Below are 26754 nucleotides of genomic sequence, written 5' to 3' on the forward strand. Positions count from 1 at the left end.
ACAACAGTTTTTAAACAAATACATTTTACGTACAGAAAACTTAAACCAAACAAACATGTGATAATGTATGAAACTGGTGATAAAAAAATGCAGACCAGAACGAAACAGTCCTGTAATCTCATGCAGGTTTCACAGTTAAATGTTTTAAATGAAACAATACCTGGTTGAAAATATCTTCTTCCCGTAAAGTGTAGCCTGCAAGAGAGAGAAACGGTCGCGGTTTATTCCAGTTACTGTAAAGCTGAGACTCATTTTCTTAAACTCCTCATACACATTTTAACACTTACCGTTTAGTGGACGTGCTGCTGATAAACAAACTGCAAACAGCACACATGTTGTCAACATGCTGTCGTCTTTCGAGTACAAATACAGACTAAAAATACCGAGTCGTCCTGCTGGCGTCCTGAAGCTCTATTGTAGTTAAATGTTCTTCCTAATGACCACTGATCAACTTTATCTTTGACCTTTGCAGTCATTAGTGCAGCAGATCCTCCCAGCAGAGTCATATATTAAATTTACCTTTATATCTTATCTCTTTCCTCTTTCATTGTAAATCTGTATCATTTATCACGTTTTTATATCTTATTGCTCTGTGAAGCACTTTGAGTTGCCCTGTTGTATGAAATGTGCTCTGCAAATAAAGCTTTCTTTAACTCTTTAACAATAAGTCAGAAGAAGGTGTGAATGTCAGCACGGCTGGATGAATTCACACAGATTTAACCCTAACATCTCAGACTGTGAAACACACCAAATTAGCTTCAAAAATAAATCAAGTGTGTATTATGTTCACGCCTCGTCAGCTTTTTCTCCAGCTTTTAACTCTATCTCTCCATCAGCTGATAAAGACCTCGAGACTTTTAAACTGACAAAAAGCTAATAAGTGGACTTTGAATTCAGATTTCTTGTGTCAATTCACACATTGTTCATTCATTGTTTCTGCAGACTGCAGAGAGCAATACACTTTATTATTGTTATTATTATTATCTTCTCTTTATTATTATTGCCAAGTAGATATTGGCATAGCATAAAATAGGTTCGCTGCAAGAAATTTCCTTTAATATTGTGATGCATGAAATATGCATAACTAGTACTGTGAAAGTCAAGCTAAAATGAAAATAAAATATCGATAATAATAAATAAATAAAGATAAATATTCTTAAGTAAGCTGAGCTATGCAGCACTTCAATTGAAGATAATGGTGGTGCGCAAAATAGTAAACTTACAGATGTTCATAGTAAAGTAAAAAGAATATATGCAATATAGGTTTATAATAAATTAAAAAATTCAGTCCAATAAAATAATCTCTTTTCCGCCAAAAACATATTTTTACTCGGTCTGCAGTTCACCGACACGGCTAATATGTTTTCACGTAAAAGAGAAACTATTTTTAGTGTTTATGTTGAAGTGAAAATGAGAAACTGGACCAAAAGTGGGAGATACTCACCTAAGATAACCAAAAACAGACCCATGTGTCCCTTAATTTCTGTCAGCGTATAGTTTTCCAAAAATGTATTTATAATAGGCTATCCATTTCTTTTATATCACAAATTTATGTTTACACTTAACGTAACTTCTGAACTGTAATATAATTCAAATTATTATATTTAATGTAAAATAAAAAACAGGTACAGCGTTTCTAAAAACTTTGGATTTCTTTAATTTGATGAGTTTAAAAAAAAAATATTTCTAATGTATTTTTATTACATAAAATTAAAGTACGGGGGTCATGACGTCATTATGGGGTCACGCCGGGTTGACCTCAGGTGCGTTTTTCAGGTGAAGGTAAACAAATGGACGCGGAGGCGGTTTGCGGTAAAAACATGAAAAATGTGACCGAAGCGCGCGGATTGAAGCGAATAAAATGCCCGGACCGAAGAGAATATATAATGTACGGTTTCCTCCGGTGAGTGCAGACTTTATTTTGGTGAATTTTAGCGGTTAAAAGGTGAAAAAACAAGCTGACGGTGAGCTGCGTTCAGACAGCATGAGGCGTTCAGGAGCAGCTGATGCTTTCAGGGGCTGTCGGAAATGTGGTGCATCATAGTAAACAATACGACCGACAACCGTAAATTTCTACCAAACCCGGGTTACACTCGAGATGTTTGCAGCACGGACACGAAGTTAGCAGTTTAAGGTAAATCTGCAGCTGCACACGTCAAAACTGAGATGCACTTTACAGATTAGACATATTCGGTTTTGGTCTTATTTGGACGACACAGAGAGGCAAATTTATGCTGTAAAAACACACAAAATGAACAAACTAAATCAAAGAAAGTAAAGAAAACGAAACTAGGAAGGAAAACACACAAATCGGCAGCATAGTAAGCAGATTCTTGCATGATTTATGAGACTTTTGATCGCAAATACCTGAAATCTGTAACATAAATTGCTGCATATTGGTCTGTGCTGCAGTACTTTTTATTTTAGTTTTGCTCTTCTTTGCTATTACGACTCTTCTTTGGCATTTATGTACTTTAAGATCATGTAAACCCATAGATAAATGCACATACAGGGGAGGCACATCAGGTGTCATATACTATTAAGTAAATAAATAAATGTAACTCATGGACCATTAAAAAAGCAATTACAGCTCACTTTTAGGGCCTTTTTAATGATCATTTATATAGAAGATATTTTATTTATCCCTGAAAGGAAAATTCAGGTGTCCAGCAGCTCTTTATATGTTGCTTTACTGACCTAATTTAGGGTGCAGAGGTTTATGAGGAGCACCTGAATCCAGCAGTTTAACAAAAATGATGTAAATGTCTCTAAAAGTGTTCAAATCTTTGTTTTTGCTCCCAGAGTCGCATCAAAAAGATCATGCAGAAGGACGCAGAGGTGGGGAGGATTGCGATGGCGGTTCCTGTGATCATCTGTATCCTTATAAATCTACAAATTTGCAGGATGTACTGTATATGTGTGTGTGTGAGTGTGTGTGTGTGTGTGTGTGTGAATGTATATACAAATATGTAATGCTCTACTGTAGGTGTGTTGCTGCTTTTAACCCTGTTTGGCTGTTTGACTGTTCATTTTACGCGCTTTTTTTGAATAGTTTTGGCTCTGTTCATGTATATGGCATACATTTCTGGCAAAGATTTTGTATTTTTATTTAATTTTGGGATTTCCACCTCAGCTCCTACAGTACCTCCAAAAACAAAAATGTTACATTCATATTGTTAAGTGCAAAAAAATGCGCCATTGAAATACATTCAAACTGCCATTTTTGACCTCACAGCCATCAAAGCATAAAAGCATGCATTATATTATTTCTGGGTTTCATGAGCTTTTGCCTCTGAATTAGTAATTTTTTTCTGTTTTCCACCCAATTAAGTCATTTTTGTTGCTGCAGATTATTGACATATCCTATCCCACGCTGTGATAATTAAAATAAATAAATACATACATAAATAACTAAATCTTTCTATCTATTGAGATATCCCACGCTGTTATAATTTTGAATAAATAAATACATAAATAAATAACTAAATCTATCAATCTATTGAGATATCCCAGGCTGTGATGATTAGAAAAAAATCTCTTCTGTGTTTTTTTTAATGTAAAAACACAATGAAGCTCACTCAGTCTAACTTCACTGCATTTTGTTCATGTTTAAAACCTTAAAGAAATTGCTGTTCTGATCTTTTTACTGAATCTACTTAAAGTGTTTTTTTTTTTACAAAATAATATATAAACCATTTTGATACTGTCCAAAAACTAAAAGTGTGTGCGAATTTCTTCTAGGTTTTTGCAGTTTAACACACCGTTACTTTAAATAAGGCATTAATTAACAGAACAAGAGCTGCAACAGTGAATAATTCAAAAATGTACCCCAAAAAACCCCTGCAGGTGATGCAACCTGTTTCCTGCTGCAGTCCTGCAGCGAGCTGTCAGGGATGGACGGACGACACTGACTGTGGTTTGCTTTGTGCAGAGATTTGTGGATGTGTGTAAAATCCTGAACTGCAGAGATCAGCTCGAGCGCTGGAAATGTTCCTGAAGTCTCTGCTGACCAAAATCCACCTGATAACTCAGTCGAAGCTCAGCGCCGTCGTGTCTGTCGCTCACATGTAAGTACGCCTGACGCTGATAGGGATCAATATGAAGCTGTAATTTAACGGGATAATCCAGATTATTTTTTTAATGGAGCTATGAGTCACTTATCTATAGTGCCTGGTACAACCCCACCTCAAAAAATCTAAAATATCTTTTTTTTCTCTGTTCTGTGTTTGTTTTTGGTTTCCTTTTACATTAGAGGGGGAGGAGAGACGTGCATACATATATATAATCACATATATAATCTGTAGTAAAAACAATTCAGGACTAATGCAGCTGTGATGCATTTAGTTTGCCAAACTGATAGTATAATATTCACCACATACATACATGTTCATAGTATCGTGATTTAGAAACTGAAGAAATTATGCAGATGGACAACGATCAAACAGGGACTTCTAAAGACAAATGAATTTTTGAAGGTGTAGTCCTAATTTGGTGTTTTCTTTCATCTTTTACAGTTTAATTTGTACAACAAGTTAAAAAATTAAACAAATAAAGACTGCATATAATCACTTCTTCCAGTTGTTTTTAGTGAGAATGCACTGAAAATTCAAAACTAATTTATTATGAAGTGTGGACACAATTTATTTCTGTTTGAGAACATGGTAAAAAAAAAAAAAAAAGGATATAAACTTTAAACAATGTATTTATGGTGTTATTTGGCTGTGTAGGAGGCAGTGCATAGAGTCGGAGAAGCTGTTTGACTTCCTCAAAGACTTGGCGGAGCGAGCCTCGTCTACGGCAGCCCAGAAGGACAACAGGGGGATGAGTGTGTGGCCTCTGTACAGGTAGAGATGGACAGATTTCTTTTCCAAAAATTAACTCAATGAAAGTAGAACATTTTATAGCCTGATTTTTGAAAAGTGCATTTTGTGTGCAGAGCGGTATAAGAAACATAGTGGCATCATGACAAAAACCTGGCATTTAAAGGGTTAAAATTCTGAAAATTATTAATATAATATTTATAATTTGGACTGAATACTAACTACTATCATAAAAAATACTAAATGAAGGTAGAAAATAATATTAATGTATAATAACTTTTAAATCTTGATTTTGAAAAGTGCATTTTGTGTGCAGAGTGATATCATAAATTAATATTAAAGCGGGCCCTCGGGGTTCAGGCTGCAGTGTTTGTGTTCATTATTGATTTCTAGATTGTTTTCTCAATCAGTCAAAGAACAGAAATCTTTAAACGGTCCAACAAAAATTCAATCATTTATGAAAGAGAAAAGCACCAAATCCTCATATTTTCAACGCTAGAATGAGAATATTTTTCATTTTCGCTTGAAAAATGACTAAAATGATCATGCAGTTCTCAAAATATTTGTAAATTATATCTGCTTGACTTTCTGTTACTGAGATCTATTTAATATGGCTTTATGTTCTTAGGGCATGTCTTTTATGTATTTTATGTCTTTTATGTATTTTATGATGAAACTGAAGTCAAATGTCCACATTTGTGGACGATAAAGGTTTTTGTACTAAACACTAAGTAGTTGTTTAAATCGTTTGAGCTCTAACAGATATTTTACATGATGCTCTTTTCAGGCCTAAACGACGTGAAATTTCCCATAAAAAACCAGCTGAAGTTGTGGAAAAGGCACCACGACGAAGCCTCGACTCACTGGACAACGACTCCAGCTCCGGGGTACGTACTCCACAACTGACAACCTTTAAACTCACATTTCTACCCTTTTTTTCACACAGTAGACACAGCACAGATCACGAGGATCTCCTGGTCTTTGTTTTTATTCATGCGTCACCGCAGCAGGTGACATGTTTAAAGGCTGGAGCTCTGGCTCAGTGGCGCTTCAGTGACAACAGCGGCACCATGAGGCTGAAATGTTTATTACACTCCAGGAGACAAACTCTGTGACCCCAGCTCTCAAATTTAAATTTGTCTTGTGGCACCAGAGGAAAGGCCGCGTAGATCAAAAGAGTTCAGTTTTTTTGTGTTCAGAGAGTTTAGTTTTTTTATTTTTTGAGTTTTTTTTTCTTTTTCCTCCTTTTTATTATTATTTTCTGTGTCTTCATTTTGTCTCTTATACATGAATCTTAAATTGTTATTTTTTTAAAAAATTATTTAAATTTTTTTATTTGTTTGCTCGTGCCGCGGGTCGGAGGGAGGTGGGCTTGGGTGGGTGGGGATGCTGTAAAGTTTTTGTTAAAATGTTTTGACTCTTTTCTTTCAGGAGTCGGAGCTCTACATCTGCTTATGAGTGAACAACCAGAGGAATCGTTTCATCACGTCACTTTAGTTTAATGTTCGTCTTCATTTAGATCGTACCGGTTCAGGTCAGCATCAATATATGGATATTAACTATTAAAAAAGTTGTTTTGTTTTTGTTTTAAGGGGAAAAATTGTTATATTTTAGACCTTTGGCTGCTTACAGTATTTTTTTTGTTTTCTTTTGAAAAAGATATTATATTTTTGATTAAAAATCTGTTCCCTTTTTTGCAGCAGATACGTTAACTTGAATTCGGTGTAAGTTTACACGTATAAAGTATAATGAACTTAGATTATGTGATTTAAAATGCTTCAGACTTTTAGATTGTTTTCTGTTCATGCTATTTGCTTTAACATTTCGTTCATTACTTTAATCACAAAAATGATGTTATGCTCTGGTTAAAATTTGTTATGGTACGATAAAAAGTTTCTTTGGTTGAAATTTCAGTTTTCAAACCATTTTATGCAGCAGCCTTTAAAACTAAGTGCTTACTTTTGCTGAACAGCGACCTTAACGGTTTCTGTTCTGAGCGTTAAATTTTTAAAGCACTTGTAAATTAAAGTTTTAAAGACATTTGCATATGAAATGTGACCAAAGTGTAAATAAGTTCTGTGAAATTGATTGTCAAGAAGCTAAAAAATGTGCTCACATGAATAAAAAAACAAATAAAGAGCATACAGGGACTGGTTTATTCCAAGAAACTAATCTTTTTTTACAGGTGAGGGGATGAAATGTGGAATAAATAGACGCACTCTGTTCTTTGTTCTTACTTCTTTTTTTTTTTTTTTACTGGAAATTTACATTTTGAAGCCCAATATAGCAAAACTTGAGTTGCTACGCCAGCTAGCTGCATAACGAACCGAAACCGTTGAAGTTCCAACACGGAAACATTTGCGCTAACGTTGCTGATGAAGGTCCGAGTCGTGATTGAGCACGACGTCTGAATGAAAGAACCGAAACGTACAGACGCTCTAAGTCACGGACGTCACGAGTAAAGTTCAGATCCAGTAGTTATTCGTCCATCTGGCAGTTTGAAATGAAACATGCATCTTCACTACAGTTACACATAAAACAAGTAAAAAATGTTGTTTTCAAAGCAACATAATATATATAATTTTTCTCAAATCAAAGAAAACCAAACATTTATCTTAGCTCTTGCAGTAATTACATATTTATAGAAGTGGAGGCCAATTTGCATTCGTGGTTCGATAGATTCTTCTTCTCTTTATTCAATCCATTTTCCCATCCAGAGTCCCAAAGGCACGGTCCGCGTACGCTCCTTTGATCCACTGACCCAAATACTGACGGGGAGAAATCGAGATTTAAATATGCTGAAAAAAAAAATTAAAACATTTACACAGACAGGTGACAGATCGGCCTCGCCTCGTCGTCTCTTCTCGTTAACTCGTGCTATGAGTTTACAACGGGACATCTTGCGCCAGAGAGATCGAAGGACAAGAAGTTTAAAAATGTCGAAAACGAAGGAGAGGAAACAGTAAACTACAGTGGACCGTCTTCAGAAGAGCCGCGCTCCGTAGCCAAATGTCTGTTTAATAGCTTCAAAGTAGTATCTCTTCCAGCCCTCTTTCGTCCGCTCCTCCTCGTCCTCCGGGACGCCTCGACACTCCACCTTCAGCTCCGTCTCGCTGCTGCAGTCCAAGAAAGTCATGGTGATGGTCGCGTAATGCTCTGTGGAGCAGAAACACAACCAAACGTTACCGTCAGAGTGTGAGGCTGCACAGACGGTTACACTGTAAACTGTGTTCAGCCGAAACAAAGCGCGGGAAATGGTCACAACAAATTCTACATATCCTTACGTCTGAATTACAGACCGCTTTTTAATTAGACTGAAGACATTTAGTTAATTTCTTGAAGGGTAACTTCGGTTTTTCCAACTTTGACTCTGCATACTCTAAAATGACTCTTTATTTAAATGGACTCTAGCGGGTTTGGCGATAATATTTTGAATATTTTTACATGTAACTGGGTGAATTAAGAGTTTATTTCAACCAGACCGGAGCTGGTGATTGTTGGAACAGTGGAAAGACCAACCGAGACGGTTTACGATAATAAAGTTACTATTTACTCAAATGGAGTCCTGTGAGTTTGGTGATGGCTATTTCTGGACTGTTTCTGGTTTAACAAAAAATATCTATTTAACAAAAGGTCCATCTCTGTAGAAAAAATAATAATCGCCCCGAGTGGTTACACTGCAGGCTGTTCCTCCGCTGCAGCAATCTTAATACTGAACCAGTTTTTAAACTCTTGCTCCCGTTAGTCCACAGAAATAAGGGTGTCCAAGTAAAAGACAAAAAAACACTTGAGTCACCCTTAAATTATGTCTTATCGTGTTATCTACAGTGTTCCAGTTTGTGGTCTGATGAACTGTGGAGAAGCGTGTGACTGTTATTCTAAAAAATGTGTATTTATATGTAAAATTTCCAAATATTCTGATTTAATTTTTATCTCAACCTTCCAGAACAAAGAAGTCTTCAAACTGTGTAATTTGTCTAACCAACAATCACAAATTCCTAAAGATTCTCATATTTCTGTGGTATGAAATGAAGGAAATCAAGATTTGAGAAAATGTAACCAGCCGATGTCTGAAAGCAATAAATTATTTCAGCAAATGCAGTTTTTAAAAAAGTGACTAAATGAGACCTACTGGATAGAGAATAGAGCGTTTCAAAAAGAGTGAAAACAGGTGTTTTAGCACAGAAAATATGACAGAAATGACATTTTTTGACTCCAAAGCATGTACAAACGTTCTCGTAGAAAGCCAAAATACAAGTATATATCTGAAAATGAGCAATAATGGGTCTAAATGATTTTTTTTTACAGCAGACAAACACAAACAATTGTGTGATAATCAATATTAAATGAATCAAACGTACCACAGGGCCAGTTGTTATACCTCCACCTCATAACTATTTTCTCATCAGGCACCTGGTGGAGAGAAGACTTTATTTGAAGGTGATGTCGTAGAATAGAGCATGACAAAACACATTTACATTGCTGATATACAGATGAACATATTTCTTATTATTTTATGGTTTAAAGGGTTAACGTCGTCTCACCAGCTCTGTGAATTCACCGAAAACGTTTCCATCTAGCAGGCGAAACTTCCCGCCTCTCTCTCCGTCCACTGTGGCTGGAGCGTGTGTGAACGCCTGGACCATCTGCAGATTTTACAAACAAAAACACTGACATCAGAAATTCATCTGATGAGGACAAATCGAATCTTTGTTTAATCGTTTACGAGCAAATACAAGAAACAAACTACAAGCCGCTGAGAGGCTGAGGCTGGTATACTGTCCCACACGCGACAAAAGATTCGCTGAGATCCTAAAACACGTTCAAAAAATGTGTTAAATATTATTAACGTGCGGCGCCCCGTGGCTGAGTTGGTAGAGCAGGCGCTCTGTGTACAGAGGCTGCGTCCTCGCCACAGCGGCCGCGGGTTCGAGTCCAGCTTCGGCCCTTTGCCGCATGCCATCCCCCCTCTCTGTCCCCCTTTCACTCTATATCTGTCTTATCAAATAAAGGCTCTGAAAAAGTCTCAAAAATATATCTTTATTAAGGTGCACAAACCTAAAGTCAAAATACTGTGATTATTTTGACTTAAAGTTTGTGCACGATCAAAGGAAAAGTGCGGACGACAAAAAGTATGGTGACACTTGACCTTCTCTCCTTTAAAGCCGACACAGGTGAAAGGCCGATACTCACGTATGACCCCGCTCTCCCAAAAACCATAATCATGAAACTCATAAATAATATCCAAAAACACTAACAAAAAACTATAAACCATCTCGTCAAAGTTAATATTACAAAATTCTCTCCTTTCTAAATTAATTCACTTTTAATGTTACTTGTAGGCTTAGCTTAACTTGGTGGTTTAGTTTTTGAGTTTCGTCGTCTGAGAGAGCAAAGTGAGCAGAGACGCAGCGGACAAACGGTGAGCTCACCTCCTGGTTGAGAAAAACCCGGTAGAGATCAGCCGGGGAGGTGAGGAACTTTTCTCTCATGCTGAATTTGCAGGTGGGGATCTTGACGCCGGTGCTGACTGGAGCAGCTGTGCTGCCCGAGGAGGAAATCTGCTCCACATAACGAGAACAAAAAGTCTGGTGAGAGAGGATCACTGCCGCACCGCCGGCAGGAAAACACTGTTCATAACTGATGCTTCTGTTACAGTAAATTATTTAGGGGAAGGAGCTTCGTCTGAAGATGTAAAATGTAGCCGATGGCTCAAACTTTTGACAAACCCGAGTTTTATCCTGCTTGGCTTTGGACTGTGATGTGGACAGCTGTTTGGTCATGCCGTTGGCTGTAGGCAGGATCATTCCCTGCGTGAACTCTGAAATAGAAAAATTAATATTACTTAACTTTTTTAAAAACTTGTATATTACCAGGAAGTCCTTTAAGAGTTACTAATAAGTAACGTTTTCTTCATCACTACCGAATAAGTAAAAGCACTTCTACCTTAAACAAATACAAATGGTTTAATTCTGAAAGTTTATTGGATAAATTCTGAGGATTTCTACTCTCAATATCGCAAAACTAAATACTGCCATAAAAGAAACAACATTGTTACCAGCACTTACAGTTGAAAAACAATGCCTATGTTAATATATCTGAAGAAAGTCAAACCGAAGCTAGACTAAATTAATATCAAATTTAGGAGAGAAGACGCAAAACCATCGTAAAGAGAAGACAAATGATCACAGGAATTCTAAATAAAAAACGGCTCCACTCGCCTGTTTTTAAGAACCCGACGTAGCTCCCCAGAGCCTCGCGGATTTTCTCAGCTCCTTTCGTCCTCATCAGGTTTTTCAGTGGCGTCTCGGGTTCATCTTTATTCATCGATACAGAGATCTGGACAAAGATCACAGGACGGGGATTATCACACTGTTCCTGCATCGCTCAGTCGGTTAGAAACAACAAGTCTTTCAGTTGACTTACATCAAGATCCTCAATGTCGTTCTCGTCAGAAAGGTTTGGAACTTCAATTGATCCTTTATATTTGATTCCTCCTTTTGACTCACCTGGTGGAATAAAGAGGACGCAGATGTCAGCAGAGACTCAAAGCACCTTCGCTCTCATTCGTCCTTATAATGTGGTTAATAATAACAAAGGAAAAGTTCTTTTTGATCAGCTGTTGAGTTACTTTCCTCAAATATGTTTCTATTTTAAGACGCATATGAAAGTCAAAACGAGAGTGTGGTCGAGACTTTAAAGAAAACAAACATTGCAGCAGGCAGGTGAGGCGGCAAACACAGTCACCACCACTGTTAGCAGGCGTTTGACCAGTTTTTCCTCCGAAACAAAACCAACAGTAGACCCAGTCTCACCGGTCCAGGTTGCTTTCAGGTTCCATTCATAAAAGAAAATAAGTTTCCCTTTGCGGTTGTTAATCGAGGCCTCTCCGTCCACCTTGCTGACTTCTGTCACCTCACATTTCCCGTCGTCGCTCTCCACGCTCAGCCCGAGGAGGAGGGATTTTAATTTGTCCGAAGACCAGTTTGTCGCATCTCGTTCAGTCCTGAAAAGTAAGAAGATCCAAAACAGGTAAACATCAAATCTGCATCTTTTTCTTAAATATGTACTCAAGTGTGTTTTTGTTCTTCATTTCCATAATGTTCGTAAACTACGCTTTAACAAACCCACCACATGACGGTGAGCATGTGCTCGTGACTTTTCTGTACCAGCACTGTGAAAACAATTATTCCATTTTATTTTCCTTTTTGCTGTGGTATTGGGAAACAAAAGTATTGTATTGTTTTTATACACTAGTGTAATATCGCAGATTCACAATTTGGTACCATCACAATACTATAAATAAATATATTGCTGATCATTTTAAAGCACATTCTGCATTGTTTAATAGTGTCGTTTAACCTGCTGCTTTCTATTAATTTTCATGTTCATAAAAGCGTTATGATCCTGGCTTACAGCTGAACATATAGCTTTAACATGGAGGTTTTACTGCATTACATTGACAACATGATTTGACATAAACCTAAACTAACAGCTGTGTGAAAGCCAGGAACAACAGTCCAAAGTTTGTTGTACAATACACTGTAGAAAACTATAGTAATACTACTGCAACTGCTGCACATGTTCATTTGCTACAAACTTTGTCTATTACTTTTTTCAGAAATGCTTTACTTTGAGTCACTTAAATAACTTAAATGGTCTAAATAAAATTTAACAGTGGTTATGGCCAAATGGATCATAATTGGCATTATCTCAAGAGTGCCATTTTGGAGCCTAAGTTTTGGCAACAGTTAATTCCTTGGAAGAAAATTTAACTCATGAGTGGCAGGTCTGTACTGGCCCCACGTTTTTATTCTTCACATTAACAGCCTGCTAGTGTTTATTAGGTGCAGGAATCACTGGAGGCCCAACTGTAAGAAATGATCACATTATTGAGGTCATGATACAATATTATCGCAATTTCGAATGTTTTGCGATACACAGTGCTGTGATAACATACATTGTGAGTTATCACCTTTATTCAACTGCTAATTGAGGAATAACTTTGTCAACATCTGTTTTTATCTTGTAAGATTAAGTTTTTATGTTACTTCAATCATTTTTTTTTACAGCAGCATGTATTTAGTGGTAAGAAAAAGTAATTGATTGTATTATTCTAATAGATTACCAAATGCTTCATTTGAATTTAAAGAGTTATTCATTTATTTAAGGAAAAAAGTGGATACTTTGTGTCTGTGTATCAATACTATGTTGTATATATTTTTCCCCTACTCCTAGCATTTATGCTTAAAGTCACCAAAGCTTCATTTTGGGAAAAACAAAGAGCTTCTTTAAAATCTGAGATTCTATGATCTCATCTGATCTCTGACTTTTTTCCTTCTCAACAACAAACTTTCAAAATTTGATCCAATCCAAAATCAGATCTGATTACTTCTGTGTCTTCTAAAAACTCAGGTGAAGTTTGACATTTCTGAACTGAATTATGTTTCCATGGAGAAAACTCATACAGGTCATTATGATTTATAAAATATGCGCTACAAACCAAACACATTTAATTTTTGCTACTGCAGTTCACAACAAAAACATCAGATCAACAAAGACTTAAACGCGATGGTCACTTTGAAACCGGGGCTACCTCATGTTTTCAACTGAGATGTAAACACAGACGCTCTCTAACCACATGATATCATCACACCGCGTGTTATTACCCAAAAACACGCGTGTTGTAACGGACACATGACGCTGTTAACGACTACCATCCTACATACATGCACGAGAAGCTATTAGCTAGCTACAAGGCAAGCTAGCTTGTTAGCGGTAAGATTAGCTCGATTAAAACGCTCAAATGTGATTATTTACTTGTATAATACTTAACAATTAACACTCATAGCTGCCCGTGATTATCTAAAAGATGCTATTTTTTTCTCCATATAGGGCAGAAATCCCAAAATAACGGCGCGGCTCGAGATAAATACGAACACAGTGTGTGATGTTAGCATTAGCATTAGCAGTCGGTGCCCTTTATTAAACCTCACCAGTGCCAGTTGTTGACGTTAGTCGCGTCCGCTCTCTCCTCTACGATCCAGCGAGGGTCTCCTTCTCCCCATTTCGCCATGTTTCAGCCCGCGGTGTGGAGGTGAGTCGCTGTGCGGAGGGAGCGGTGTTTGCCGGTGACTGTCCCGGTGCACGTTGTTTCTAGAAGCCTCTGGCTGCTGCTGGAGCTTCGGCGGTGCCTCCGCGATTAAGCGCCGGGCAAAGAATTTACTAGAAACGGAACTTTGGGCAACGGGGTAAAAGTGTTCCCCCTGCCGGAAGTTGTTTTTCAGAAGAATAGTTCCGACTTTTTGGACAGAAAGAAAACTTTGAGGATAACAAAAAATATATATAGAATTATAAAGCTGTACCTATCCTATTTATTTATTTTTAGTTTCTGATTTTGCATTTACGCACTGATTAACCTCTTTAACCCTTTCACTTCCTTATCAAGAAAAAAACAATGGATTTATTTTAATTTTATTTCATTTTTTTTTCATTTTTATGTCCTTGGGCAAATAACAACAAGAATGTTTTTTTTTAAATTTTAAATCATACTCCATAATTTTTAAAAGATAGGCAGATTACCATGATTACCATGAACGGCTGAGAAAGAAAAAAAATCAAAATTACAAATCATTTATTGTTATAATGCTTGGAATATGTTTTTATACCAACATATATCAATCAGTGATCATGGAAATGGTAATATTACCAGCACTGATGTAATTTCCAAGCATATTTACCGTTACAGGACTTTGGAAATGTCAGAAATGGTGGGAAAAAAGTATATATATTCATTTCACCAAATACAGAATGTACTAACATAAAACATATGGTATTAACAACAGTTAATATTCATCCTTATTTATTTCATTTTTTTTGTCTCAGCATCAGGACTTTAACCATAAAAGGCCAACTCAATTATTTGGTGAAACATGGTTTCAGACAGTAAAAAATAAAATAAAATGAATAAATAAATCATACTTTGTTTTTTTTCACTGTATATATAATGGACAACATTAAATGTATCATTTAACAACAACAAATGATCATAAGTTAATTTATATTTTAGCAAATAAGTCAATTTTAGTTTCATTAGCTGAGCTTCACTACCTTTACAGTGAAAGACCACATCAACTTTAAGAGCTTTTTTTTTTTTTTTATCATTATTTGACCCTTATAAGATTTTAATATTTTGTTTTAAGTCACAGAAATCTGTTCATTAAGACCTCTGGGTCTGTAATATTCTGAATAAATATGCCTAAAATTGAAATCCCTCCTCATGTCTGGTGTTTTTTTTTTTTTTATTATTCTTAACTTCCTGTAGGAGTTGAGCTGAAAAGGCAGACTGTTTAAAGACACAGCGACATCTAGTGGATTTGTTTTTAGTCTAACATACTTCATCCAAATGGTAGAGGTGACTCTGGCAGGTTGAGTTGAATTCAACACATTTTTAATCAAGACATACTGACTCAAAATGTGTTCTACCAAACAGTTGTGCAGGATGTTGAAGGGTTAAAATGTTGTATTTTCCCTAGTTTTATACATTTTATACCTTTATTTTTAGCTTTATTTTTATTAAAACTAGAAGGGTCTGAATTCCAGAGAAGCCATAAGTAGTCATTTTGACCACCAGATCCTAAACTCTCTCATGATAAATACCAAATATAGTAAGAGTAACGCAAATTAAATAACACCAAAATGTACATTTTAACAAGTTTAATTTGATATCTTTTCCGAACGAATCCGAACTATCCCTTTAAAGCACAAACGTCGCACACTTACACAAACAAACTAACCACTGGAGGCACGTGGGACCTGCAGCTCTCATGTTCAGTGAGGTAAAATGACATTTTTTGTCTTTAAAGAAAGCATAGCTTATATTTCCCTTTTCGTTCAGTTGCCTGTCAGAAAGATTTCTGTTTATTTGGAAAAGTTTTAATATAGTTTTGCAGTTGTTATGTGCACTTACATATGCCTTCAATTCAACAATATTTTTCTGCATTTTTTTGGATTCTTTATTCACTGGAGACCCGTGGTGTAGTGGTAGTTGATGAGGTGGGTGTACTAGTAGGTTGGTGGGTAGGTTAACGAATGGTTAAGGGGGTATACTCTTCCAAATGTATGAGGTGAGTACACCTGCGTATACACCGATACGGTCACATGCGAGAAGAACAAAAATTTCTTCATGAATTCATCAAAACAAAGAGTGAGTGATTTACAAGCGGTCATTTGGTAGTGAAGCGTTCCTTTAAGTGTCCCAGTAAGTCACAGGCACAATACCCCGAAACCAGCTCAACTAAATGGGATGCAGAAATTTTTAATGTCATCGATCACACCTGTTCTCTCATGTGTACCGGTTAGAGTTTTGTGTGAAATGACGGTGAGATTTGCGGCAGACAACATGAACCTCGTTTGTTTATGTCCCTCCTGCTGAAGCCTCTGGCTGTGAGGCTAAATATAATCATCACCGTATTTTTTTAGATCCCAGATCAGTGAAGAAAACTCATCAGATGTTTTTGGCTCAAACCCAATAAAAAAAATCTGTTGTGAGGTTTCGGAAATAGATAATAAATAGTCAGGCAGATTAAACTAATTTCCAAGAGCGAAAACAAAAACCTCCATGGCAGACGTAATAAGCATCACCAGCACAGATAATTACTGATAATTACACCAATCTGACTCACAGGGTGTTGCGTGTGGAAGGGTTTGCATAAGAGAGAGAAATACCACTGAAAATACTCTAAAGGTGGCTGTTAAATATATCAGTGACTATCTGTGTAAAAGGGAAAATTCAGGAAGAGATAAACATTCTGTATTTTGACACTTAATGTAACTTTTTCTAACCTTTTCAAACCAACGATAAAGGAGAATACAACATCTGGCATTAAAAACATTCTGCATCAAGATACAAAAGGACATCTGATCATTTACACTTGGTGTTAATTATATTTTCTCATTTTCTGCAATTTGTAATCAGTATAATAAATTATATCGGGTACAGAGGGTCTACACATACCTAAAAAATTCTCAATTTATCTGCTGATGAATCAAAATGTTATCATTTTTTTACCAGTGCGGCACCATTATTCACCCTGTTAACAACACAAATAATTGCCCACAAATTTTCTGTTTATATGAACAAGACTGTTGGTGGAAATAAGAAAAAAATACACAAAAAATGCTGTTTAGTTTAAAGTGTTTAAGGAGAATACGATTTAAACCACACAGATAAATAAAGTAACCTGTTTAGCGGTAATTTTGGTATTTATCAACCTGTAACCTTATTTTTTCCACGTTTTGTGTCTAAGTGAGTGAGAGAAACAACATTTTCTGAAACTGGTCCAATACTGTAAGAGAGTACTGCAGCAGTAAAACAGGCTGCAAAGTAAACATTTGGGGCATATTTACATCACATTACACTTTTTCCATATCATGTCAATACTTCAGTCCTGATTTACACTAGTTTTTCATTCACTAGTGCTCTTGTCTATTTAATTGTGTTTTGTCTATTGGTGTTGCTAAATTCCTATTGTATTTTCTGTTACTTTAAACAGATTTTTTAAAATTATTTTATTCCCAAAGTCTCAAATTTTAATAAAGAATAAAATCATTATATTATAATGAAGTCCCAATTTTGAGAATAAAGTTTTAATATTATAGGAAAATTTGTAATTTTATGAGAATGACTTTTTTTCTCGTAAAATTACTACTTTATTCTCATAATATTACAACTTAATTTTCATAAAATTATGACCTTTTTCTTGTAAAATTATATTATATTAAATTATCTTGTAAACTTTATTCTCATAATGATACATATTTATTGTCAGAAAATTAAGTTTTTTCTCATAATACTACAACTTTATTTTCATAACATTATGACTTTATTCTCGTAATATTATGACTTTTTTCGTATAACATTACAACTTTATTCTCATAATTACGACTTTATTCTCATAATATTATAATTTTAGTCTCATAAAATTATGACTTTTTTCTTGTGAATTTACAACTTTATTCTCATAATATTACAGTTACATTACAAATTATGACTTTTATTTCTCATAAAACTATGATTTTATTCTGGTAACATTCTGACTTTTTTCTTATAATATTACAACTTTATTGTCATAATGTTATGAGTTTATTCTCAGAAAATTACGACCATTTTTCTCATATTGCTACAACTTTATTTTCGGAACATTACTACTTTTTTCTCATAATATCATGACTTTATTGTCAAAGTCTAAACATTTTTGAATAAAGACTAAATTTATAATATTCCTCATAAAACTATGACTTTATTCTCGTAACATTATGACTTTTTTCTTGTTATATTACAACTTTATTCTCATAATGTTATGAGTTTATTCTCAGAAAATTATGACTTTTTTTTCCTCATATTACAACTTTATTTTCAGAACATTATTACTTTTTTCTCATATCATGACTTTATTGTCAAAGTCTAAACATTTTTTTTATAAAGACTAAATTCATAATAGTCCTCATAAAACTATGATTTATATAAGTTTATTGTCAGAAAATTAAGAGTTTTTTCTCATAATACTACAACTTTATTTTCATAACATTATGACTTTATTCTCATAATATTATGACTTTTTTCTTATAATATTACAACTTTTTTCTCCTAATATTGTAATTTATTCTTAAAAAACATTTCTATCTCAAACACGGCCCTAACCCTCAAATGTCCTCTTTTCTCTGATTTTATTTAGGGATTTTATTATCTGATGTTAAAAAAGAACTTTAGGTCCCAACTTACTATGTATTAATTTAATTTTCTTTAATAAAAAGGTAAATAGATGTAAAATTGCTGGAACTGCAGAGCCATTAGCCTAAATAACTTGTGCCATTTTATTTCTAGCTTTCACTTTTTTGTCAAATTAAATCTTCGGCAGCAGAGAGGAGCAGGGAGAAATGATTAGAGAGGAATCCCAGGCATATGGCTGGCTTTTGTCGGCTCCCCTCCCCCTCCCTTGCTTCCCTCCTGCCGCCGCTCCGCAGCAGCAGCAGCAGCAGCAGGACAGAGGTACTTCAGTTTTTGAAGCCGTGGCATGAATGATCTCATCTGAACCTGATCTCCGCTTTCCCTGCCGTCGATCCTATGACCGAGACGGGAATAAAATAACACAAACACGAGGTGAGTGCGGACACCCAGCCACCCGTTGGTAGTCGTTTGAACCGAGCTGCCCGGGTTGTTGTTTTTAGGAACTTAACAGCCCAGCCGCGGGGAAAAAACTCTTGTTTTTGGCCAGAAAGGAGGAAGGACCGCGGAGGATGTGTGGGTGGGCGCTGTGAGCTAATTAGCCTGCTAGCACTCATTTTTTGTAACTATCAGCTAAAAAAAGCCAAACTGATAATAATATAATGTGTTTTCTACCTCCGCGGAGGCATCTTTTTTTTTTTTTTTTTTTTTTTTTACAGTTTCACTGTTAGCACAGTTAGCTCCAGCTCATAAAGTCAGACCGTAGCTTAGCTAGCCGGCTAGCTGTTAGCTACTAGCGCAAAATGGCCTCATTGTCGCTCGGTGGCTCTGATGCTGAAAAGACAAAGCATGCGGCAGTCACGGCCAGCAGCTCCCAGCCGCTCTCTACGGGCTCTTTAACGGCTTCAGACTGGCGGCTGGCAGCGGAAACGTGATATAAGTGACGGTGAAGTGTTTAAAAATAACGCCGCGGAGCTGTGAGCGCGTTTATCGTCGTAGTTAGCAGGTTGAGCCGTGAAAGTGGAGGTTTTCGGTGTGCGGTGGGGGATGGGTCATGCTAGGAGCCATTGACGTAAAGCGAGGCTGCATTTTGTTTGGCTTCAGGCTCCTAGCATAATACAACAGCACCGTTTACTACATATGTATTACCCAACAATGTGTAGAATAGTATTGCAACTATAGAATTGCAAAACACTAGTATCTTCAATAATATTTATGTTAATGTGGTGTTTTTTCCCCTTTACACTACTCATTTCCTGATATCCGCTTGACAAGTTTTTGAGCATCATATGTGTCAGCATTTTCTTGTTAAATCTTCCTCTAAGTATGACTAATTTTACTGTTAAAAGGCTAACATTATACTTCAGGAATGTATAGATTCAGTGATTTATTGCACTGGAAATGAATGAAGCATCAACAGCAGACAAATTATGTCATAAACACCTTTTATTGATCCCCAGCAGGGATACAAAAAGTGTAAGTTTTATAAAGTGTATATAGATTTTATATTCTTTTGTATTTGTCTTATCTAATAAGTATTTTTCCAATATTTTAATATTTTTTTTGCACACTTTTTTGCTTTCTCTTGATTCTAAATTTGTGTGTATACAGATTTTAAATTATTTTATTTTTATCTTATCTAATTTGTATTTATGTATTTTTTTTTTTATCCTTTTTTAGCACTTGGTCAGTGTTAGATTAAATAAATATGATCTCAACTAAAATAAGAATAGAACAAAAATAAAAATTACACAAGAGCATATAGAAACAAAATAACATGTTAAAGCAACAGTCGTGATTAATAGGAGCAATAGCAGTCACAATGTCTATGTTAATATTGTACACCAGACTTATATATTAATTATTATTATATTATATTATTATTATATATATTATTATACTAAAATAAATATAGATTGTAAAAGCTGTCAATAATTGTTACATAGAATAGCACAATCATGCAGAATTAAGGCTTTAATGTTCTAAGATTTTTTATTTTTAAATTTTTTTTTCATTTCAGCCTTTTTTTTAAAATTATTTTTTATTATTCTTTTATTTTATTAATTTATTTATTTCACCTTTATTTAACCAGGAATAGTCCCATTAAGATTCAAAATATATTTTTCAGTGCGAGTCCTGGCCAAGGACGCAGGATAACAAATTTCACTTAAAGGAACATTTTTTGCAAATTTTTGCTATAGTTTTTATTATTATGTTGTTGTGTTATTTTGTCCAAGAATGTGTTCAAGTGTTGACCATTAGTTTTATAAACTTGCAGGGAATTTCTCTAAATTTACTTAAAAGTATAAGTGATAGCCTAATTGATAGAGAACATAATATAAGCACTAAAATTATTGGAGATTTTGGTAATAAATATATGCTAATTTTTTGTGTTTTTACGTTCTGTAGGGTTTATGGTTGGGCATCAGATGTGTGATGTATGATTGTCTGCTGCAGGTGCAACATGATCATGCCATTTTTAGTCTATTAATTTATTTCTAACAATATATAAAACAAATATTTAAGTGCAGATTCATGATTTTTACAGTTAAATTAATTTCCAAGATGAAGCCTTTAGATTTAACCCCAAAATGCTGAACCATATGGTGTTCAAAAAAACAGATTTATTAGCAAACTTGTGAAAGAAAAAAACAGATTCTGTCATTTCCCAAACTGTTTTTTTTCCTGACTGTGCAGTGTGCTTCCTCTCAGGTTGTCGGTCTGTGTGGTTGTATTTCTTTTTAATTATTTTACACATTGTTGTTGTTTTTCTTTTAGGGAGATAGTGCTCTCTAGTGTCTCTTATTTAACAGGGGCCAGCCACAAATTCACTACACAAGAAGACAACATTTGTCCATAATTGATTTCTCACCCTTTTTGTATTTTAGATCTTCGGACATGTTCATAAATGACTTTTTTTCCTACTCTGTCCAATGTCAGGAAATGCTATTTTCTCTGCAAGAGAGGACTCAAAGAAAGCAAAGGCTCCCAATTCAGTGTACATAAGATTGACTTCTTTTTGGTGTGGTTTATATATTTAATCAGATCAATCAGGTGAAGACGATGGCTGTAAATTAATTCTTTCTCATTTTATGTCAGGTTTTCATGTGTGAAGAAGCATTGTACATCCCTGTTATTGAGGGCTGATGTCAAGGAGAGGTTAAAATCATTTAAAAATGATAAATCACTCTTTTTTTTTGGGAATATATTTGTGAATAAATGTTGAATGAAGTGGTGTTCTTGGCTGCAAAACTTTGCACGACATCCTCAGTGCTACAGTGTGTTAATTTTAAGATGGTATGTAATTTGTACAGATTATAGGGCACTAGTTTCGCCTGGCATGTAAAGATGAAAATTTAAAAGAAAAACAAATTCTGCCTTGTTTGAGATGAATTTTGCAGCAGCGTTTTGTGGATTTAGTTTAATTTTGGTTTCCACAGGAAAGGGGGAAGTGTTTCTGTAAAATTGTTAACTTTCTGCTGTTTGCTTTCCTCTCTGTAAACCCTAATGCTGTGCTTTTACAGTCCAACGTGTATCAATCTCCATTGTACCCCTGGTTTTACTCTTTGTGTTTATTTTTTAAAGAACTGTATCACAAATATAGAAATCTGGAGCAAGTGGAATCATTCACCCACACGCCCTGCCAACAGGTTTTTTTTTCACACAGAGGAGACACAGCCGGACACTATTTTTCTGTCTGGAAAATTAAATGCCACAGGCTGCTCTTCAGAGCCCAGTCTCCCGTGTACATGCATCCCGTTTATTTTGGGGAGTCAGAGGGTCTAAAATGTTGGCAGGAGTGTTGTTTTGTTCCTGTGAGACATCTCTGTGTGCCAAACGGTGTGTAATAAGGAAGTTGACTCTACTTTTCTTCCCCTCCCGCAGTGAAGAGAAAGTGAAAATCTTGTTCTTCTAGTTTTTGAAGTGTGGCGTGTGTAGACCCGGAAACCTGATATCCCTTTTAAACATTAGTGGTCTATGGTGGTATGTTGTGTTGTGATAATGCAAATGCTATAATTTGTCCTATTTTTGTCACTTTTCCCCCTTAAAGCACCTTATTGATTAGGATATTTTCTTGATAACAGGTGGCAGTGGGAAAGAATATGATTACTGATGATGTAACTTGAGTGCTGTGTTTGTTTTCTGACATAGGTCTCTCTAGTCTGTGCTTACTTTGATGCAGCGTTTGCATTTAGCTGGTAACTATGCTATTTTCGGTGGCTCAGTGGTCTGTTAAAAGTGTGGTTGTTCCGCCCAGCAGGAGTCTTGCCTCAGACTGGCCTAAAATGGGCAGAAATGGTGCTGAACAAAAGCTGCTTGTCGCTCGTACAAAAGTACTTGAAGCGTTGCAGCCGGGACCAAGCTGCATTGCTATTGCCTGTGCCTCTCAACAGGAAAGGTATAGCAAACTTTAAGAAAAAAACTACAACAAACAATTAACTGTTTACTGTAGTCCATAAAGAGTTTAACCCTGTAGAGTTTATTATTTTTAAAGTCACAGCTGCTGTTGAGCAGATTGTAGCTCCCTACACCACATAGCATCACTACTTCACACATTCACAGGGTTCCCACACGTTTTCATGGACAAAATTTAAAAATTTCATGACTTCTCAAGGAACCATTATCATTTTTGTTTTTGCCTAGTGTTTTTCAAACATGAGGCTCAAACATATTATCAGCTATCTGGCACACATGAAGGGAGAGACAGGAGAAAAGAGCCACGTTACATCGACGGCTTCAGAAAATATATTTTTCACAGGAAAGATTACTGAAACAACTTAATTATACAAAACAAAATCTCATCATTTTTTTTCCAAAACTTTCAATAATTTTTAACCCGCTTAGTAAATTGGTTTGATGTCTTTTGAAAACAGGAAAATTAGGCATTGGGCAACTTGGATAGAAATGTCCTGCAAATTGCAAGAATTTTTCAAAACTTTCATCTATTTTTACTTATTCCATGACTTTGTCAGGCCTGGAAAATGTGATTGTAAAATTCCATGACTTTTCCAGGTTTTTCATGACTGTGGGAACCCTGCATTTACATAATTAATTACATGACACGTATTATTCCACTATGATCCTAGCTAGTGAGATTCAGAACAGTAGGCATTTTGTGTTTGTCAGTGTGATAAATATGTTAATGTTCATTTAACGTGTCGAAAGTCTGACCGTGTTTCTGTCTCCTCGCCATCAGAGAAACAACATGTTCCCGAAGGGCACCAAACGCAAGTTCTCAGACTCCGGGGAGGAGCCGGTCTCCAGTGGTGACCAGGTCCCGGTGGCTCCATCAGTGGCGGCTCGGACGCTGACGTCCTCGTACAGCCTTCAGCGACAGTCGCTGCTCGACATGTCGCTGATTAAGCTGCAGCTCTGCCACATGCTGGTGGAGCCGAATCTGTGCCGCTCGGTGCTCATCGCCAACACGGTGCGGCAGATCCAGGAGGAGATGACCCAGGACGGCACCTGGCAAATAATGACCCAGGCCCTGGCAGCCGCCCAGTGTCCCGCGGACCGCCTGGTGGCCACCGAGGTGCTGTGCCGGCAGACGGACGCGGCAGCTCAGGCCGGGCAGAGCCCGAAGCCCTTCTCAGTGGTCGGCCTGGAGGAAGGCTACCACGCAGAGGAGGTGGTGATGGAGGGAGACGTGGAGACAGAGGTCACCATGTCCACTTTGTCGCCCGTCTCCCCCCAGCTGCCCTCATCTTCTTACCTAGCTGGTCCCTTTGGCATGGGACCCTGCTGGGAAGAGGAGGAGGAAGACGGTGAGTGCGAGGAGGACGAAGAGGAGGACAGCGAGGAGTGTGTGTCGGAGGGTGAGGAGGGAGATCGGGACCACCTGAGCGCAGACTCCAGGACAGGGGAGCAGGTTTTTGGGACTTTTGAGATCAAGCACCCTGCGCCGCCCCCTGACCCTGCGCTTGAGGAACTGTTTTCAGACGTGGACCCGTCCTACTATGACCTCGACACGGTGCTGACGGGCATGCAGAGCGCCCCAAAGATGGGGCCGTACGATCTGCTGGAGAGCCTTTCCTCCCACGGGCCGACGGCCCTCAGCTCCAGCTCGAGCTGCAGGTCAGACCTGAACGAACTGGACCACATCATGGAGATCATAGTGGGATCCTGAAACTCCGAACATTCCTCCGGCCTGTGCTGATCCCTCAGACTCTTTCCAGACTATGCACAGTTCACATGTGCATGTTCTGTATGTGGTGTTGTTACACACGGAGATTGTTGGAGGTTTTGGGACAAGGTGGGAAATTAACAGCAAGCCAAGTAGATTTTGGGATATGCTGTTGGAGACGTAGTTAGTCTGCTCCAACGGCCACTTAGGCAAGTCGGCAGCTGCTGTTGGGACCTTCGTCTTTTATTCAAAATATATTATTGGTGGTTAACCCTTTGAAACCTGGATCAACGTCACTTTTCTTGTCCTGCATTCAGACGCCTTTCACAAAAAAATTAAACCTCCGAACCCTTAACAAATTGTTACAATGTCCTTAAAATCACGGGAAAGGCAATGAGCAACTTGGCAAGAAATGTTCTACAGGAAATCAGTAGATTCATAAAAAATTATTTTTTTAAAAGCTTGGGAAAAATGTCCAGAAAACTGTATTGTGTTGCAGACTTATTTTTATTTTGGGGGGTTATTTTGCCTTTCCTGCCTCTCTATTTACTTTTTTGTTATTTTCACATTTTTCATGTGGTCATTTTCAGCTTTGATGTTTTTGTTTTTTGTGGTCATTTTCAACTTATGTCCTTTTTTTTTACTTTCCCTTTTTTGGTAATTCTTTTTGTACTTTTTTACTAATTTCTTACACATTTGGGAGTCATTTCTTCCTAAGGTGCCCATTGCCTTTTCCTATGTTTTTGAAAAAAAAAAAAAAAAACAAATTTGCCCAGGTTTAAAAGGGTTAAAGTAATGCTGGTGAAATGAATGAATTTTGGGATTCACAAGCCACCCTGGCTTTTGGGCAAAGCGGTTACTTTCCTACTTTGTTGATGAAATCCAAAACTTTACAATATCCGTGAGAGGGCAAAGATAATTACCTATACCATGATGCATTCTTATTTACGTACTTTTCCATGTTTACGTCTGTCATACATTCTGTCATACTAGCTCCTTCTGGTCGTATTCTCTGCCATTTTGTCCATTTCTATTTATTGCAACATGGACTGAGGAACAATTCATCACACTACATGCATCAGAACAAATTGTAAATCCAAATCTATGAATCAATGCATATTTTCCTAAAGATTTGAGCAATTATGAATGGAATATATGTATATGTACGTATGTGTATATAGAAATATATTTTTTGCATTATACAGCTGGGGGATTTTGCAAGTATCATTTGATATTATTATTTTTTTTCCCTCCCACGCAGTTTTTAAGATTTTAATGTAGCCAGACTCGAGACAGTGTCTTCCCATGGTTTGGTATAACAAGTCGACTGTAAACGGTGTCCGGACCGGCATCGTCACACTTTAAAGGCGCTGTTCTTTCATTTTTCTCAAAAGCTTTACGCAGGGCAGGGAAATTACTGCCGGCCACAAACCAAATGCTGGTTAATATTTGACTGTTTCTGATAAGTTTACAGTATCCAGTGGACAAATGTAAGTTTCCTGCCCTGCTCTACATACAGATCTAATAACAATAATAACAGCTTTTTCCTGAAGCATTTGGAGAAACCCCGGGGTGATAACTGCATCAAGAAGCCATATTTCTTTCTCTCGTTTGTTATTACGACAAATGAAGAGTTCTGTGTGTTAACCCAATCTAATTTATTGTTGTTTTATTTATTGTATTTATTATATCTAGGTACAGACATGCCATATTGACGAAATCAACCACGAGGCCCGATGAAATTATATTTATCCAAATTTTGCCCTCCGTTTTGAATGCAGTACCTATTTATTCCTCACATTTTTTTATTATTATTATTATTAGTAGTAGTAATAATAATAACCGGGTTACTATTCAAATCACTATGCAGCTCTGTCATACGTGTTTCAAAATGATTGTATACGACTCAAATGTCCTTTAATTACTTTTATGCAAACAGTTGCCTTTCTCCTAAAGATGTGGAAAAATCAAATGCATTTTTCAAAAAAAAAAATTGTTCCTTATCATCGTGATGAAGAGATTTAACTCAGGCAAACAAAATGTATTGACAAAAAATACAGTATTACGACACGCTTAATACCTTA

General features: G+C 36.5%; 3 protein-coding genes across 3 annotated transcripts in view; 1 reads left to right on the forward strand and 2 right to left on the reverse strand.

Moving 5' to 3' along the window:
* LOC121953560 (phospholipase B1, membrane-associated-like) overlaps positions 1-26754 on the reverse strand; it is a 100475-nt gene that overhangs the window by 11054 nt on the left and 62667 nt on the right. Inside the window, exon 7 of the mRNA XM_042500727.1 lies at positions 161-195. Within this exon, the coding sequence (XP_042356661.1) occupies positions 161-195 (35 nt within the window). The remainder of the gene's footprint in view (positions 1-160; positions 196-26754) is intronic.
* Positions 6958-14041, reverse strand: LOC121953686 (activator of 90 kDa heat shock protein ATPase homolog 1-like). The gene is made up of 9 exons (XM_042500884.1): positions 13817-14041; positions 11636-11826; positions 11247-11329; positions 11042-11159; positions 10550-10641; positions 10253-10381; positions 9365-9466; positions 9182-9233; positions 6958-7976 (listed from the first exon to the last, which is right to left on the reverse strand). Exons 1-9 carry the CDS (start codon positions 13894-13896, stop codon positions 7804-7806), a joined length of 1020 nt encoding a protein of 339 aa, XP_042356818.1. The 5' UTR covers positions 13897-14041; the 3' UTR covers positions 6958-7803.
* On the forward strand, positions 18839-25111 carry LOC121953687 (cell division cycle-associated protein 4-like). Its single transcript, XM_042500885.1, has 2 exons — positions 18839-18981; positions 23744-25111. Exon 2 carries the CDS (start codon positions 23753-23755, stop codon positions 24671-24673), a length of 921 nt encoding a protein of 306 aa, XP_042356819.1. The 5' UTR covers positions 18839-18981; positions 23744-23752; the 3' UTR covers positions 24674-25111.

This window comes from Plectropomus leopardus, chromosome 14, assembly GCF_008729295.1.
Source record: "Plectropomus leopardus isolate mb chromosome 14, YSFRI_Pleo_2.0, whole genome shotgun sequence".
Classification (NCBI taxonomy): Eukaryota; Metazoa; Chordata; class Actinopteri; order Perciformes; family Serranidae; genus Plectropomus; species Plectropomus leopardus.